The sequence below is a fragment of the Neocloeon triangulifer genome, unplaced genomic scaffold (assembly GCF_031216515.1).
Source record: "Neocloeon triangulifer isolate White Clay Creek 2 clone unplaced genomic scaffold, ASM3121651v1 ptg000015l, whole genome shotgun sequence".
NCBI lineage: Eukaryota > Metazoa > Arthropoda > Insecta > Ephemeroptera > Baetidae > Neocloeon > Neocloeon triangulifer.
The window spans coordinates 2,349,801-2,367,860 of record NW_026775557.1 but is presented as its reverse complement, the minus strand read 5'-3'; the positions used below and the strand labels follow the sequence as shown (position 1 = coordinate 2,367,860).

At 37.0% G+C, this 18,060-nt stretch overlaps 1 protein-coding gene and 1 long non-coding RNA gene across 6 annotated transcripts; one reads left to right on the top strand and one right to left on the bottom strand.

Annotated features, from left to right (window-relative positions):
- Positions 1-469: 469 nt before the first annotated feature.
- LOC132202707 (glutamate receptor ionotropic, kainate 2) lies at positions 470-17,377 on the top strand. 5 transcript variants are annotated; one of them, XM_059629801.1, is made up of 18 exons: positions 470-648; positions 1,516-1,605; positions 9,368-9,523; positions 10,660-10,844; positions 11,333-11,490; positions 11,743-11,884; positions 12,040-12,207; positions 12,610-12,633; positions 12,688-12,840; positions 12,898-13,116; positions 13,187-13,478; positions 13,531-13,669; positions 13,832-13,969; positions 14,588-14,786; positions 14,898-15,129; positions 15,192-15,307; positions 15,406-15,561; positions 16,444-17,377. In XM_059629801.1, exons 2-18 carry the CDS (start codon positions 1,524-1,526, stop codon positions 16,669-16,671), a joined length of 2,787 nt encoding a protein of 928 aa, XP_059485784.1. In that variant the 5' UTR covers positions 470-648; positions 1,516-1,523; the 3' UTR covers positions 16,672-17,377. The 5 variants fall into 5 exon arrangements, with proteins under 5 accessions (XP_059485784.1, XP_059485781.1, XP_059485782.1 ...); XM_059629799.1 differs by lacking the exon at positions 13,832-13,969 and adding an exon at positions 14,008-14,145 and having other exon boundaries at positions 485-648; positions 15,406-15,668; positions 16,444-16,588; XM_059629798.1 differs by lacking the exon at positions 16,444-17,377 and having other exon boundaries at positions 483-648; positions 15,406-15,957.
- Positions 1,798-2,510, bottom strand: LOC132202627 (uncharacterized). The gene is made up of 2 exons (XR_009442388.1): positions 2,393-2,510; positions 1,798-2,271 (listed from the first exon to the last, which is right to left on the bottom strand). It is a non-coding gene; the product is annotated as an uncharacterized LOC132202627 (long non-coding RNA).
- Positions 17,378-18,060: the final 683 nt, after the last annotated feature.

Sequence of the window (18,060 nt, the reverse complement as noted above, 5' to 3'; positions counted from 1 at the left end):
AAATGTTTCCATAATTTGGCGTCTGTTCTTGTTTAGGATTGTCAAAATATTTTATTTTTTTCTATCTCCGGGAAAGATTGAAAATTTTGGGCTCTTGCAAAAAGTTCCTTGGCAATCGAAATATTAATAATACTTTAATTAGATATAAATTTATTTTTCGCCGAGTCTTATATCAATCTAATTTCTGACGTGATTTTTGTGGGGTTGAATTATTCAATTTTGCAAGATAAAAAGTCATGAATTTTTATTTCAAAAATGATAAAGATTTTTTAAAATTCTTGAAATTTTCAAATTAACAACGTTAAAGTTAATTACGCAGGCCAGCTTGTTGTTTACTTATTTAACACGCAATTTGCATATTTTATGGTGTTGCAGAGGTGGAGAGTCGAGAATTAGCACTGGGACGCGCACGCGACGTCACGTGCCAATTAAAAATATTGCGTTCCGGCTGGAAAAACTGCGGAGTGTGTGTGTAGCTGACACGTCCCAGGGGTGCAGGGGGTGAAAGTTTCCGGGTGCGGCGTCGAGGGCGCGGCCGTCGCGGCTGCGGAAAAGTCACTCGGGCAGCTGCTGCTTTTGCTCGCTCGCATCTTCAGATGGCAAGCTGGAGCTGCAGCATCCGGCCGGGATGACCGTCCGCTCCAAGAGGTGAGTTGCGATTTTTAAACTCTTCTTCGTGAAGCTAACAAGGCCAGTTAGAAGGTTTTTACTTAATAAATAGCTTGACCAGTAGATATTTTCACATTTTTACCTAAAATTATCGAGGAAGAGCGTTTGAAAGCAAATTTTTTTTATTTTTCAATGGGTATTGTAAGCTTCCATTTTAATTTTTTTCGAAACTAATTTCTGCCAAAAAATTTTCTAATTTTAGTTAAAAATTTGTTTTTTTTATCATTAATCTTTATTTCATGTTCATGTTATAAAATTTTCTAAAATTACAGTAAATAATATTAATTTTCAATTATTTCCTAAGATTGTTTACATCATTTGCGTGCTCAATCTCAGTTCTTGATAATTATTTGCTGCGTCTTGTCGGGCGCCAGAAAAGACCATCCTCGGCTTGACGAGGGACGGAGACCGTTTTTTAACGCGTGCGTCGCCGGCTAAATGACACGCACCGCAGCCTCAAGCACCGTGTCTCGTTAACGAGTTGACGGTGCACCCTTGCATTCAAGCGCACCTCTTTATCGCTTTTCCGGTCACGGAGCACCATCCACGTTTTATGCATTATTAACCACCAACATTACCTATGATATCAATAAACGATAAAAACAAGTTCCAATAATCAGTGGTTGTTAATCACAGAATCAAAACTTTTCATGTGAAAAATAATTGATGAGTTTACTGGATTGCTCAAAATAATCGATATCCGTCATATCCTCAAATTTTGAATTCGTTCAAGCAGTAAACGCGCCCATTTCAATAATTCATTAAATTTTGAAATTAATTTTTTGTCAAATGTTTTAATTAATTACAAATCTAATTTACATTTTTTTTTACTTGTTTGATTTGCAGGATCTAAAATGCTTTGTCTTCTTTCGATTGTTTTCTTCTTTGCGGTTGGTGGGCAACTGGTTTTAAGCCTTCCAGATGTCATCAGAATCGGTAAGTACACGCGATCGTTTGAGATTCCAAATAAAAATAGTTCTCCTTATCTTTAAATTCAAAGTTTTATAAATTCATCCAGGTTTATTTTAAAAATAGTTCATCTAATAATCTTACTACAGTGCAGGTTTTTATTCTTTTCTGCTTCATCATGTACTTAAAAGGTTACAAAAAACCAATAAAGCTGCCAGATTATAGTTTGAAGAAATATTTATTGGAATATTCTTTGCCCTCACACACTTCATGTAAATATTCAAAATTACAAGGTTAATTACATCAAGAGAGAAAATTTACTGAATATTAATTTTACAACTTTGAAAGTTAAAAAATTTAATCACTACATAATACAACATACAACAAAGAATTAAGCGATAAAGTTTTCGCTAAAGGCGAGCACTTAGACCGTTTATTAGTTGCCTGGATAAAAGTTTCTACATCTGCCATTAAAAAATATGCAAGTTCGTTGATTTGGATTTCGCAAAGGTGCAACTGCAAGTTGATATACGGGCGCGAGATTTACAGCAGGATATACGTTATTCACTCCTGGTTTTGAGTTGGTGGATTGTGATGCTGCTGAAGGAGGTTTTATGTAAAAATATTGAGATGACTTGCTTAAAGGAGCATATCCATGAGCGCTTTGCCTGTGGACGATTTGGGACTGAAACACTGAATAACCATACTTATAAAATCATAGTATATAGACAAAGAAGTAAAAAATCAACGCAAATTGGGTATCAAGAGCACATTTAATTTAAAATTACGGAAATTGTTAGATATTTTAACATACCTTGCGCCGAAGCTAGAGTGAATACGAGAAGTATGGCACAAGCATAGGTGAGGCACGACATCTCTTCTCTTGTCTTTCTGCGCAAAGACTGCCGGATTGCAGGTCGTTTGGGAGGTTTTGCTCCTTTTTATATATCTTTGGCTAGTTTCAAGGTGATCTAGGTGGACCGGCGATGGCCAGTTTATTGAGAGTCCTGTGCTTTTCCCACAGTCTAGTTGATGCCATCATACTATATATAGTCTAATGAAACGTTTGAAATTTGGTCTGTATGAGCAACCTTGAAGGGTAGTAGCATCAAGCAGGTTGTGCAAAAATAATTTTAAAAATTAACATTTATATCACTACTTGAGCTACAATTTACAACAATTTATAGCTTCCTTTTCTGCTTGTATCTCGCTTATATTTGACAACATGTAAGTCAGGCTTAAAAAATAATTTATACCCATTCCATGAGCTAAAATAAAAGAGGTAAAGCACAGTTCGAGTTGCAAATTTCACTATGTCATTTGAGGCAGAAACGCTTTAAAAGTCTCTTGCACACAGTGGCTTACAATTTATAAATAGATAATTAAGAGAGATAGAAAAAAAATCTGTCAAGAACTGTTATTACTGCATTAAAAAAAATTGAACTTTGACACGAGTACAATTTTTATTTAATTTTAATTTCAGTAATTTATATCCGGGGGAAATCAGTCACGCAAAGCAGAAATTTTCAACACGGCCGTTATTTCTAACAAAAAGCTTGTTCATCCACATTTCGCTCGTTAATAGGAGGGCTGCAGATAAAGCTCTCGTTTTTTCGCTCTCGTTCTTACGTATCCCTCGAAGCGTGCATTCGTTCAGGTACTGTTGCTGCGCCGACGACGTACGTTCCGGAGGTAAAAAGAAATTTGCTCGGCGACCATAAAATTCGCGATGAACGTTATTTCCGCAGACAAGAGCCATTCATCCCACAAACCCTTGTCGTGTGGCAGGGTTATTTTTCAACCCACGCACGCAGCCTCATCTTTAATAATGTAAAATACGCGTCACGTCCGTCAATCATACAAATCCACCACCAACTGTTCTGAAAATTCGCTCGTTTCGCATGGAGTTATTTCTGTGCTGCGCAAGATTAATGACCGCCGGATTATTGAGAAATAAATTCATCTCAATTTTATCCTTTTGTGCATTGGAACCAAAATCTCTGGCACGCTATTAATAAAAGTTACGTCTTTTTATTCACAAGAGCTTTAAATTTGATAAAGAAAACATTGAGCTCAAAATTTTATATTAATTGTCATAAATTAATAATAATAAATAATTTATTTATTATTACCGTTTAATATGTTTTAATCTCTTTCTTCTTTATTTTCCAATATTTTAAATTGTTATTGACCAAGAAGAATAAATAATTAATAATAATAGAAAATAGAACTGTAAATAATTGGTAATTAAATCGTAATAAAGAATTATTTCTTATTATACATCATGAAAAAGCCAATACTAAAAAAATAATTGCCACTGAAAATTCCTTGAAGAGCTTGCGAAAAATAAAGAGGTGGCGAAGAGGGCCATTGACGAGGCCAAGACTAAAAATTGGAGCACTTGCACGGTGCGTTGAAAGCTGCTTTAAGGGTTGTCCGCCAGCCTTAAGCACTCAGTCTGGAGATCAAAACAAAAGCACTGAAACGACGCCACCTCACTCTCGACTTGCACTTACTTGCCGTAAGAACAACAACATTTAACTTCATTTTTCTCCAATCATTAAGTGCAATTATAATTAATAAAAAATAATTTAATAAATCTCTGCAAAGCTAATTAAATCTGTAAAAAGGGTAATTTTTTCGTCTTTTTAAAACTACGAAAATTGAAGATAAATTTATAAACGAGAATTTATGGTGAGAATGGGCGGAACGTGCGCAATTGTATTCAGTTCTCATGCGAGCGGTGCCGTCACACAATGCCTGTGGAGATGATCAAGCGAGCCTCTTCTTATTACATACACCGTCTTCTCAGTCTGCAGAGCAGGGAACTGCGAAATGGGAAATTGTCTGCGCAGAATGAATGAGCGAGGAAATAGCTTTTGTGCAATTTCGCGAGCCGACAGCGTCTTTAATTAAATAAGGATGAATTTTGGGCTGCAGCTGCTGCTGAAAATGGAAATTCCGTCTTTCAGATTGTTCGCAATCGCTTTTGCACCTGTTGTTCCTCAGAACCATTTCAATCTAAAATAATCAAAGAAATAATTGAATTACGAATTTCAAAAGTTACAAAAAAAATTGCCACTTGAAAAGGGGGATGGAAAATAATTGGCCGGAGAGTTTTAACTGCTCCCTGGATGGCGTTTCGTCACCGAGGCACCCTTTGATCTTGCCGAGAGTGGAAAAGTTAAATTACTTTACTAAAAGCTATTGTGCTTCTACCCTTTTTCCAACACTCACAATGAAAAAAAAAGAGTCAGCCACGGGCGTTTTTCTGTCTCGCGCTTCAAAAGCAAAAATGATGTTAACAAAAACAACGAATTTCATCAAAATGTTTAAAATCAGAATAACAAAATTATGCAACGATTTCTGAGCGGGACAACATAATTTTCATCAGTAAAAATTTTCCATCAAGGTTGCGTAACGAGATCGAATGAACCCTCGGCGTTCGGAACAATTCCCTTGGCATTGGAAAAGCGCTCGCGTCCGATTAACAAAGTTGTGCGCGGCTTTTCTGGCATCGATGGGCGGCCGAAAACTTTTGATCACTTGTTCTGCGCATCAACAGGTAAAATTTGATCCGATCGGAAATTCACACAAGAGTGCAAGTTCGCGAAAAACTTTTTCAATAATCAAGCGAATGGAAATAAAATAATCCGTGTCGAAGAGACTTAACATTTTTTTTTTTACATTCGCTTTGTTTTGCGAATATTTTTACACATATCTTTTTTATAATATCAAAGTCTCTTTGAGGCTTTGAAGCCTGAGGCGCCGGGCTCGCATCCACCCAATTAACGGGTGAACCGGCGCTTGAGTGATCATTAACTTTTGCATTAAAGCGTGAGGCTGTGCGTGTATAAGGGCGCCGAGTGTACTCTCTCGTACTGCCCGTCTTTCTCTCTCTCTCTCTCTCTCTCTCTCTCTCTCTCTCTCTCTCGCGCGCGCACTGGCGAGAGGAGGCGCACTGGGGAAAATCAATACTCGCTTCACCCGGCTATTTTATATGGGCCTTCTGTGCAGGGGGACAATTCTGATGCCGCCCTGCTGCATCGCCGCAATCATCTTCCAGCTCCATTAGACCCATTGTCTGTTACACAATTGGGCAAAGTTGTTCGTTTATTTTGAAAATTATGACGAGCTACAAAAAGTTATCACACAAATGTCTCTTTAATTTTATTATGAAAAAGCATTTTTATATTCATAAGTTGATAATAATTAATAATACAAAATTCAGAGAGACAAAACGTCAAAAAACTTTCATCCAATTTAAAACTCATGATGCCTTGTGCTGCAAGTTATTTTAAAAATGATTTATTTTTTATTTTAATGAATAATATCATATCATGTTACTAATTAAAATTTTTAACGAAGTGTATTAATTTCTTATCAAATAAATTAAAATTTAAATCTTTTTATTATTTAATTTGATAAATTTAAAAATTCTATCATGAAAAATATTTTTATAAAGTTTGAATTTTATTTTGTTTTGCAATTAATAGGTATTACAGACAACACTATCTTTATTATGAAGCGGTGCTCAATTATTCTGGCATCAAAAACATTGATTTAATAATTAAGCGGCAATTTCTCGACACTGATAGGCGATCATTAGCGCGTTTTTGCTGCTTGATTGACCCTTAGTTGGCACAAAGCGTAGGCAGTGTTTTCACGCTGGCAGTCTGAAAGGGGAGCCTGCCAGCGAGCCCATTGATGTTGTGTGTGATTTATGCACTAAACTTCCTGACTCGTCTTCGTCAAAATCCTGTGCGATGAAAAGACTGCCGCCGCCACTCTCGCGCGCGACTTGTTTTCCTTGATAAATTGAGTCAACCACCGCGCTGAATAAGAAGCGACTCCTCCTCACCCCTTGCTCTGACTTCTGCTGCTCCAGGCTCAGCTTGAAAAGCTGCTTTTTCCTTCTTTGTAGAGAGACGAAAACAGCAGCGGAAAAGTTGAAAGATTTGGAAAGATTGCGGATGAAGTGACGACGCGTTTTTCCAGTGCAATATGGGCTTGGCTAAAGCTAACGAGATCAAAAAATTTTGGAAAGGATTAAATAAAACGTCTCCTTTAAAACAAGACGTTTTTAATTTTTTTTTATTTTAAAATAAATTAGTATTTTTAGAATTTTAACCAAAACAAATTTTTTTAAGCAAACCAGAAATAAAGTAGATATATTTTGTTTTAATTTAATATATAATAAGATTTTTGTATAAAAAAAAATGCTCTAGCTCTTCAGCCGACATTTACCTAAGTTTCATTCTTATTTCATCCTTTGAGCTATAAATTTTACAGTCATACTTTTTCTGCCGCTCACGATGCAAACATAACTCTTGATTTCAGTCCAAATGGAGATTGATGTCCTAAAGATGGTACAGAATTCCAAAATGATGAAGTACACAAAGAAATGAATTGGAATAAAAAACAGCTATTCATACCAATTCAAAAATTTTGAATATTGTTTGAATTAAGTTAAATAACTTAAATACTTGAATAATATTATTCAAAATACCAAATTTGTTAATTAACTTGTTTTAAACCTCTTTTAATTAAATATATTATTTTTAACGTCTTTCATCTGCTCATTTACTTGAGCACTTTCAAGAAAATGAGTTTTTTTTTTTTAAATTACAGTTTTAATTTTTTAAGCAGAAAATACGATTTAAGACGGAGTTTACTGTAATTTATTGGCAGAAGTTGGAAGATCATTATTGAAAAAGTAAGAGTCGAAGTTTCTTTGCTCGAGAAATCGCAATCAACGCGACAAAAAAAAAGAGTCGAGAGCCGTTTATCTCGGGCCTCGCACAGTCTATCAAATGGCAATGCGAAGGGGACGCAGAAATAAATGGACTTGTGGAAGTGCGAAGTAAAGCAAAGGTGGCCACAAATCCCATTTCGGCTGCTCGCTCCGCTCATCTCCTCTCCGCTCACAGACTCATTTATCGGCGAGCGCCATTCGCAGGCAATGCTGTTAGCCAAGCTATCAATTTGTATGTCGGCTGCTGGGTTCAAAGGGGCATCATCTCCGGCGGCGGCGGCGGCGGCACACTGGGGAGAGATGCTCCATCGGTCGTTCTTCGTCTTCTGCGTATTGATTGTCGAGCGGGGACAGAGGTCGAGAAACGAAACTCGCTTCATTAGCTCCCCCAGGGAGACAAGTTGTCCCTGGAAATCGGAGGTTTAAGTCCTTTTCAACCCCTTCCAATAAATTTTCACGCTGAATTGATGCTTCGATCAACAAAAATGAGTCTCAAGAACCTACATTTTATTTGTAAGTCAAGAATTCGTACATTGAAACTTGAATTTTGCTTTAATAAAAAATAAAATTTATTCGCCTATAGAAAATTTAAAATTCATCATTTTACAAATTAAGCAATTTTATAAATTATTTTTAAAAATAATGAAAAATTATATAAATTGAAGTTTTCTCTTCAGCTAAAAAATAGGCTTATCCTTATTTTGCTGGTGCCAATTCCCATTAGCTTGTCACTTTTATTGACGCTTGGTGCCCCAGAGAAAATTCAATTCCGACTGCTGGCGGAGCTCGTGCCGCGTCGAGTTTGCGTAATAAATGCGCACCAAAATATTACCACGCGCGCTCCCAGGGCACAAGCGTGACCGAGAAACTCCCGATAAATTATTCATGTTTTGGTTAAAAATAAAAAAATACAAACTCATTGACTCGAATTCAGAGCATTCTTTTCTCTAAACTCAGCTTGAATTGCGAGTTGCAAGAAATAGAAAAAAAAATTCTAATCCTGGTGCAATTTCGGGTTTTAAACAAACAGGTAATTTGATCCGTCAAGACAAGTTTGGTTTTTTTTTGCGAAGCGCGTCGCACGTCTGTAATGTTATTTGGGCGGTTTGGAGCTTTGCAGTCTCTCGCCATATTTCACTCGACTTGCCAGTGCTGCGTGTTGCAGTCGCCGCGGTCCAAACAAAATTAGAGGGGCCACGTACGGCCTCCGTTCTGCACGTCCTGAGAGGTAAAATAATGCTGTGATGGTCGGTTGGTTGGTCGCCAGCGCATGATGTCATTTATTTTATTGCTGCAACGTGCGAGACAAACCACCACAGCACGCATCGCACGACCCTAACGATGTTTCACTGCGTTGGATGGGTCGCCATTTTTCTAATCTTCCAAGTCATTAACAAGAGGATTATAGGAGAAGCAAAAACATCAAATCAGCTCAGCATCAGACAATAAAATTTGCTGGAATAATTTCTGCTGTTATATTACGAAATTTTTTATTTTTCTGAAACTGGTTTGAAAGCAAAATAACATGTTTTACGATAAATGGTAGTTCCTCAGTATGTTTTGTGAGTTGCTGTTTTGGCTGCAGTCATATTTCATAGAGCAGAATATTGGAAGTGAGGAGATAGGGCTTTTTCCTCGTTGTAACAATTGTAAAAAAGAAATCATTGTTACAAAGAGGAAAAAGCCCAATCTCTTCACTTCCATGATCATATCTCCTCGAGTGTCAATTTCTTCAAACAAAAGAGCAGAATATTGTTTAAATTTCCTATAAATCTCTTCTGTGAAATGTCAATAAATATTATTAGCAACTCAATCGATAAACGACTCACACAATCCAACAAGGAACTGCAATTTTTCAATTAAACAAAATTTAACAACCCTCGATTGTTAATAAATTATTTTACAACATTATTATTGTTTATTCGTCACAATTCAACTCACATTTTTAAATATGTTTTATGAGTTAAAGTTTGTATTATTATTTATTATGAATCGAAACTAAAATTGATGGTTTGGTGGATTATGTTGTTTTAGGAGGACTTTTCCACCCGGCCGATGATCGACAGGAGGTGGCTTTCAAGTATGCCGTTGATAGGATCAACGCTGACCGGACGATTCTGCCGCGCTCGAGACTGACAGCGCAAATCGAGCGGATATCACCGCAAGACAGCTTCCACGCTTCCAAGAGGGGTCAGTCGAAAATTTGAATAATTTTATTTCGCAGAAATTGGTGTTTACTAATAAACAAATATTATTCAATGTTTGTAAAATGAAATCGCAAGAGCACTCATAAATTTAGTCAAAGCTCAGAAAATGACCTGACACAGCTTTGCTTTCAACAAAATTAAATTAATGTCTAGAATTTTTTTGTATCTTCTTCTCTTTGTTGTGCGAGTTCATGACTTTTGACGCCAGAACATTACACAAATGTAACTGAGTGAGAAGACAGACAGAGATAAACTACATGGCAATTCCATTTGCTAAATAGCTCTTCATTCTCTTTTGCACCATTGTGAACACTCCAGGCTAACATTCATTCAAATTAAACCAAATGGCCTTGTCAACCAAATTTAAAATTCAATTTTTTATTTAGTTGCGCATATAAAATCTAAATACTTAGATCCATTTTTTGCATTTTATCATAAGATTATTTTGCAAATTTGACATTGAACAAGTTATAAAAAAGATCTAAGCTCACTACACAAAATTATTTATAAATTAATATCAATTATTATAAAACTTTTCCCTCCCTTGTCCCGCAAATGCTTTTTCCCACCCTCAATCTGGCTTGGCAATTGTGCAAGAATAGGCACTCCGCAACGCGTCTTAAGCATCTAAGAAATGGAAAATCACATTCGCAACTTGGGCTTCGGCCAAATCAATAATTCAATATGATGCGGCAATCTAAAAACTTCCTGAAAATATTCCTGTTAATTTCCTTTTTTTCGTTCCATTAATAATACGAAAGTTATAAAGTTTTTAACACGAATATTTAGTTTTTGACAAATATATTTTTGTGGTTTGTGTTTTAGTTTCTCATTCAAGTTTAAGTGAGATGTTATTAAAATAAATTGAATACAAGTAAAAAGTTTGAAGTTGCCGTTGAAAATCTGCAAGTAAAATGACGCAGAAATAGAAAAGTTTGAGCAAGCCGGGCCAGTTGTTGCTTGTGCGCAACGGGGGCCTGTTGTAAAAGTGCCTAGCAAGCCGTAAAACGACGGGATATAAAAAAAGCAAATAAAGCCAGCCGTAACTGCAGTCCATAATCAAACTGGAAAACAAATCAAGCGGCAAATAACAAGAGCGAGCTCGTTTTGTCGTTGCAGTGTGCCACCTGCTGAAGACTGGGGTCGCGGCCATCTTCGGCCCACAGTCGCCCCAAACCGCCAGCCATGTGCAGAGCATTTGCGACACCATGGAAATCCCGCACTTGGAGACCCGTTGGGACTTCCGATTGCGCCGCGAAAGCTGCCTCGTCAATCTCTATCCGCATCCCAGAGCCATTTCCAAGGTATCGTGAAAATAAAAAAACCAAGTCCCGCAATAGCTTCAGAATCTACTTTCAGTTTCCACTAGGGGAATAGAACAGAAAGCAGTTCTGAGCTATTCCAAATCTATTTGGACCTCAACTTGGACCTCAAGTAAAAAAAAATATTTTACGCTGAAGGAAAAAGTTAAAAAACCGTTTGATAAAAAGGAAGATTTTAAAAAATTTATTCTATAAGAATGTTCAAAATTGATGCATTTTTAACCGCTCAGTTAAATTAAAAGTCTGTGGTAATATTATTTCCACAAATAATATGAATTTTGATAAAGCCATAGCTCATTTAATTTTTTGGCCCGTAGAAAGATACGCAACCCGCTTGTTTGCGGTAACGAGCAGGTTGCCTATCCCAACCCCTGCCGTTGGCGGCACAAAATTAATTAACCTCGCTTGTGGTTTTTGTTTCCTGTTGTTGTTGGTACTGATTTTGATCTGAAACTCTATCTTGTTCCCAGGCGTACGTGGATTTGGTCAAAGCGTGGGGTTGGAAGTCGTTCACCATCATTTACGAGACCAACGAGGGTCTGGTGCGTCTGCAGGAGCTGCTCAAGGCGCACGGGCCGTCCGAGTTTCCAATTGCGGTGAGACAACTTGGAGAAGGTCCCGATTACAGGTTTGTGATTTTAGTTCAAGATTAATGAGTCATGTATTGAAATTCAAAGCGAAATAACATGCTATTTTTTCTCTCTGAAAATTTTTTGAACAAATAAATGCATTTTAATTTTGAAAGAAATAAAAACGAATTTTGCTATGCTGTATATTGTTAAAAAAAAAATATTCTTTGTGCCATTTTTTTCCTAATACATCTCTTTCATCCTTTTCATAGTGTCCGTTTTGAAGATGTTCCCTTTTTACTCTTTTTCAGGCCGCTTCTGAAGCAAATAAAAAATTCAGCAGAATCTCACATTGTGCTCGACTGCTCTACCGAGAAAATCTATGATGTGCTGAAACAAGCACAGCAAATCGGCATGATGAGCGACTACCACAGCTACCTCATCACCTCACTGGTACGTTATTTGATCTAAATAATTTTTTAAAAAAATTACTTTTAAATTTTTGTACAAATTTTCAATTAATCGATTAATTTATTTTATATAAGTTTGTAATTATATTTTACAAAACTGGTCTGTGAAATATAATTTTTTTTGTAATTTTGTTGCAGGATTTGCACACCGTGGACCTGGAAGAGTTCAAATACGGCGGCACCAACATCACCGCCTTTCGGCTGGTGGACCCCGAGCGTGCCGACGTGATAAAGGTGATGAAAGATTGGGCTTACGGCAGCGAGTCTCGTTTCGGCCGTAAGCCGGATGGGGCCCAACTCACGCGGGTATTGGACTATGATCGATGTGTCTGTTTGTGCCCATCATCCGCTCTCTATCCTGTTGTAGAATTAGACAGATCAATTTCAAAATCCACACAACCTCCATTGATCATTCTCAGCTGCTTTGCTTTAGCGCCGGCTAGTGTTTTTTATTATCGATCGCGCGTGTTTCAGCAAAATTCTCGCATGTTCTCGCGCCGTTCATCTCCCTGGAAATTATATTGAATTAGTCTCTTCTGAAAATTGTTCGTTACTCAACAAATCATTTTTCCCCATCACAAATTAGTTCCTGTACAAATTGTTTTTTCACACCCCATTCAAATTACTCCGCAGCATGAAATTAAAAATAATCTAGAAATTTATTTAAATTATGATATTTAATGATTTCGTCCTTTTTATTACTTGCAGAAGGATAATTCCACCTTTGTAAAGGTAAGGTATCAAAACAAGATCAAATGCGGGAAATTAAACGAAAAATTGCTCCAGACTGAAACAGCTCTAATGTACGACGCGGTGCACTTGTTTGCCAAGGCACTCCACGACCTAGACTCGTCCCAGCGCATCGACATCAAGCCACTGAACTGCGACGCGGCCGACACTTGGCCCCACGGCTACAGCTTGATCAACTACATGAAAGTTGTAAGTGCCAAATTAACCAAATTTTGCACAATCGCTTCACCTTCCTTTCTTTAACAGGTTGAAATGCGAGGCCTAACCGGAGTCATCAAATTCGACAACCAAGGATTCCGGTCGAGTTTCGTACTGGACATAGTCGAGCTAGGCAGAGAAGGTTTGAAACAAATCGGCACCTGGAATTCCACTCAGGGCGTCAACTTTACGCGCACCTTTGGCGAGACCTACACTCAAATTGTGGAATCTCTGCACAACAAAACCCTGGTCGTCACTCTGATTTTGGTATAAAATTTAAATTATGAGAAAGAAAATTTTAATTTAAATAATTTAATATATTTATTTCCTTGTTCAGAGCTCACCGTATTGTATGCGGAAAGATTCGAGTGAGCAGCTCTCAGGCAACGACCAGTTCGAAGGCTACGCAATCGACCTGATCGAGGAGATTTCCAAAATCCTCGGCTTCAATTACACATTCAAACTGGTGCCTGACGGCAGATACGGGTCCCTGAATCGCGAGACGAAAGAGTGGGACGGAATGATGAGAGAACTGCTGGACCAAAGAGCTGACCTGGCCATCGCTGACCTCACCATCACATACGACCGCGAACAGGCCGTCGACTTCACCATGCCCTTCATGAATCTCGGTTAGATTCTTAATTAAGTGAAATTAGTTAAAAATTAAAATGTATTATTTAGGTATCAGCATTTTGTACCGGAAGCCAATCAAGCAGCCGCCAAATCTGTTCTCCTTTTTGTCTCCACTTTCCCTGGACGTTTGGATTTACATGGCCACAGCATACCTGGGCGTCTCCGTTCTGCTTTTCATTCTCGCCAGGCATGTTTTTTTCCAATTGCAAAATTTGTTATTGTTACAAAAAAAATTATCACAATAACTTCTTTGAATTTCAGGATGTCAATATTTTACTGCCCATTTTTTTAGATTTCCGATTTAGATTTCACGCGCGTCAGTAATTAAATTGGTTTATTGCATTTTCAGATTCACGCCATACGAATGGCAAAATCCACACCCCTGTAATCCATCACCCGATCATTTAGAAAATCAATTCACATTACTAAATTGCCTGTGGTTTGCCATTGGATCCCTGATGCAGCAGGGCTGCGATTTCTTGCCCAAGTAAGTCGTACTAAGGATTGGTTATATCCTGTTCTCAGGTTTAGTCCATACGAATGGGACAATCCGCACCCGTGTAATGATGAACCAGACGTTTTGGAGAATCAGTTTTCAATATTGAACAGCCTCTGGTTTACCATTGGCTCGTTGATGCAACAGGGTTCAGATATTGCACCAAAGTGAGTTTTCTCGCACACGAACACCTTTTGGATTTTGTTCTTGATTTTTTTTCTGCTTTTGTACAAAAAAACATTTTCATTTTTGAGAGCTTGAGAATTTTGCTGCTTCAGGAGATTTGAATGTTGATTAATTATTTTGTTTTTAAATATTTTTTACCTTTGCTTTTTTTAAGAATTTGAGAGTTTTTAATTGGTTTCTTTCTGCTTATACGTTTTTTTCCGGCAGAATAATTTCGTCTAATATTTTCTGTCTCTTTCTAAATTTTGCACATGAGCAAACACTTTACGATTGATTTCCATATACGAAACTATATAGCATATGCAATTCTGAACTCTACGTCCTCTCGCCGAGAAATGTGCGTTTCTCTCTTTCAACTATACAACTTTCTTATTATTTGTACTTTCTGGAGCGTGTTCTGATCGCGTCTTGCTCTCTCATTAGGGCCGTTTCCACTCGGATGGTCGCCGGAATGTGGTGGTTCTTTACCCTCATAATGATTTCCTCGTACACTGCCAATTTGGCCGCTTTCTTAACCGTCGAGCGCATGGACTCGCCCATCGAGTCTGCAGAAGACTTGGCCAAGCAGACCAAAATCAAGTACGGCGCCCTCAGGGGAGGATCAACTGCCGCTTTCTTCAGGGTAACATAATTTTATTCTATTTTGAAAATAAATAATGAAGTAATATATAAAATTTTCACAAATAAATTGATTAAAAATTGTATAAAATAAATAATTTTAATATATGAAAAGGATTCAAACTTCTCCACCTATCAACGAATGTGGTCATTCATGGAATCAGCCCGGCCTTCGGTTTTTGCCACATCCAACACCGAAGGAGTTGACCGCGTCGTTCGAGGCAAAGGGAGCTACGCTTTTCTCATGGAGTCGACATCAATTGAATACGTCATTGAGAGGAATTGCGAGCTGACCCAAGTGGGAGGACTTCTTGACTCGAAAGGCTACGGAATTGCCATGCCACCAAGTAAGGATATGAGAACCTTCAGAAGGCGAAAAAATTTAAAATAATTTTTCCCAACAATTTAGATTCCCCGTACAGAACAGCAATCAGCGGTGCAGTTTTGAAATTGCAAGAGGAAGGAAAATTGCATATTCTGAAGACGAGATGGTGGAAGGAAAAGAGAGGTGGCGGCTCCTGCAGGGTAACTTATATCAATTTTTTATTTTTAATATATTAATTTTTAAATTTTGATCTAATTTATATTTAAAATTTAAAATTTCTTTTTGATTATATTTTCAGGATGACACTTCAAAGAGCAGCAGCGCGGCAAATGAGCTGGGCCTGGCAAACGTGGGCGGCGTGTTCGTGGTGCTGCTGGGCGGCATGGGGGTCGCGTGCGTGATAGCGGTGGCGGAGTTTGTGTGGAAGTCGCGCAAGGTGGCCGTCGAGGAGCGGGTGAGGCTCTCGCACAATTCCAACAATCACCTCGAGCACCGCCAGTCTCTGAGCCAACTCGGCACCCCGGTATCTTACACCTCATAGCTCTCTCTAGTGTATTTAAGGTACTACCCTTTCCCTCAAACTCACCAATTTTTTTCTAATATTTTCATCTAGTTTAAAATTTTTGTCAATTTACTTCATTTTTTTTTGTGAATTTTCCTTTTGAAAAAAACTAATAAATTTCTGCTAAATAAAAATAATATCAAGTGTAAAATTACAAGTTTAACTTTAAAATCTTGACGTTTTTCTAATTTTAGTTGGTTTTAATTATGTTGAAGTGCTAAATTCAACATTCAATTTTGTATTTGAAATGATCTACGTTATTTTTGTTAATAAAAACAAAAGAACTTTTACGGATTTAATTCCGCTTTTGCTTTATTATTCTCCTAATTATTATTTCCTTGTGCCTACATGTATCCCTGAATGGCTAATTTTCCATATTTTGAAGTTATTTTAATGCTTTTCACCACATCTCACTCATAAAGACGTACAAGTTTTTCCAATTTTTTTTTTATCGTGAACTAAAATCCTATACACAAGGTTCACGCACTTAAATATTTGATTTCCCATTTAAAATTTTATTAATGTAGTGTTTGAACTAAAAATTAAAAATAAAATTGTTTTGGTAACGTTTTTTGAATTTTATTTTGCATCATATTTCCTCGTACAAAATGATAAAACAATAAAATTACTCGTACCGATTTGAAACTACACATTTATTGACACGTTTTGCACAGTAGGATCACACTACTGTCTTCCTCTCTCCCTTTGATGTCGTGTTTGTGTGTCAAAATTTCCCAAACCCGACTTTGGGTCTAAACGAGCGATTTTCCCCAGCCTTCTTCCCTGTGTGCTGAGATGGCATACGAGTTGCGGCATGCAATCAATTGTAGTGGCTCGACGAGGCCAGTCACCCGGAGGCGGCACTCGCGCCCCCAGCCGCCGCCCCCGCCCGGAGGCCTGCCGCTGGAGGTGGACGTTTGCGGCCAGCACTTCATCCCCCTCAGCCCCTACTCGCAACACGGCTATGTGTCCAGCAACCAAATCAAGGACCCTCTCGTTTAAAAATTATCATTTTGCTTTATAAAAAAAAAATTGCCAATTAACAAAAAATTAAAAAAAAAACATATATTCCGCAAACAGTGTAAAAATTTGTGTAGAATGTTTAGTACAAGTTTAGCGTGGTCTCAGTTGCGGTATTTCGCGAATCGGAGGCTTATTTTACCGCGGCCTGGCTGCTTCTTTGGATAAAAATGGGCTCTGAGACCAACCTGAGCAACTCAGTCAGATTTTTGCTTAAATTATTAATTCTCGCCGGATTCTGTTGTGTTTCCGGCGCAGATTTTTAATAGGGGAAATTTTAACAAAAATATAAAGAATAATATTATAAAAAGAAAAATGCCTGTTGGCAAGGTGCGGCGTCTGAGACTTTGGAGCATTAATTAAGTTTAAAGAGATCGTTTTCACAAACTGTTTACCACACGTTCTAGTCCCTTTGGTGTTCAGCACATCAATAATTCATCAAATGGAGAAATTGTTTATCTGGTTTCAAAATTCAAACTGATGTGTTTCGTTGTTTCTATCTTTGATGTACGGAATAAGAGAACTGAATGAACACAAATTCTAAAAAAATTAAGCGTATTAGAATTTTACCACTATAAAGCATAATCAAGAATATTTAATTTGAAAATGAAGAGTAAGAAAATGCCAATTAAATTTTTTAAAGAGAAAATGTAACATTTTAATTTTGTCAACAAGAGCACATTTGGATTATAAAATTGTAGCTTTTATATCAATTAAATAAATTTTAATCTGTATTTATATTTATATTTAAAAATTTCAAAACTCTTCAAGAGGTTATGATTATAGGAAAATCGCTGTTCACAAAACAAGTGATTTCTTTATGATCATTATTATAATTTTTTTTTATCCATTTATTTTGTAATATGATAGAAATATATATTATTTGTAATTACTCATTTTCTGGAATACAAAACTGTAGAAAATCAAAGAAGAATTGGACCAGCTACGAGTCTTAATTAACTTTTTTAACTCAAGATGAATCATAATTACTTAATTATTCTAGTTGATTCTAGTTAGGGTTTTTCACATTGAACCATTTTAATCAAAATATATATGTATTCATTGTCTTCAATTTATGTTTAAAGCTAAGATTTAGACATTTTACGTCTCACAAGAAAAGGGATGGTGCGTGATAATGAGAGAGCCAGGAAAATAATAATATAAATATAATGTGTGCATCAAGAATTGAAAATTCCAATAATGTAATAATAATAATGACGTCTTTTGTGTATATATAGAGAATGAAAGAAGTGAAGATTGTCAAATTGAAATGGACTTTTTATGGCTGAATGGATGAGTTGTGCAATTGCTAAATAAAACTTACAACATACCAGAAAAGATTTCTTGAAATATTTTCTTCTTCATTAGGGC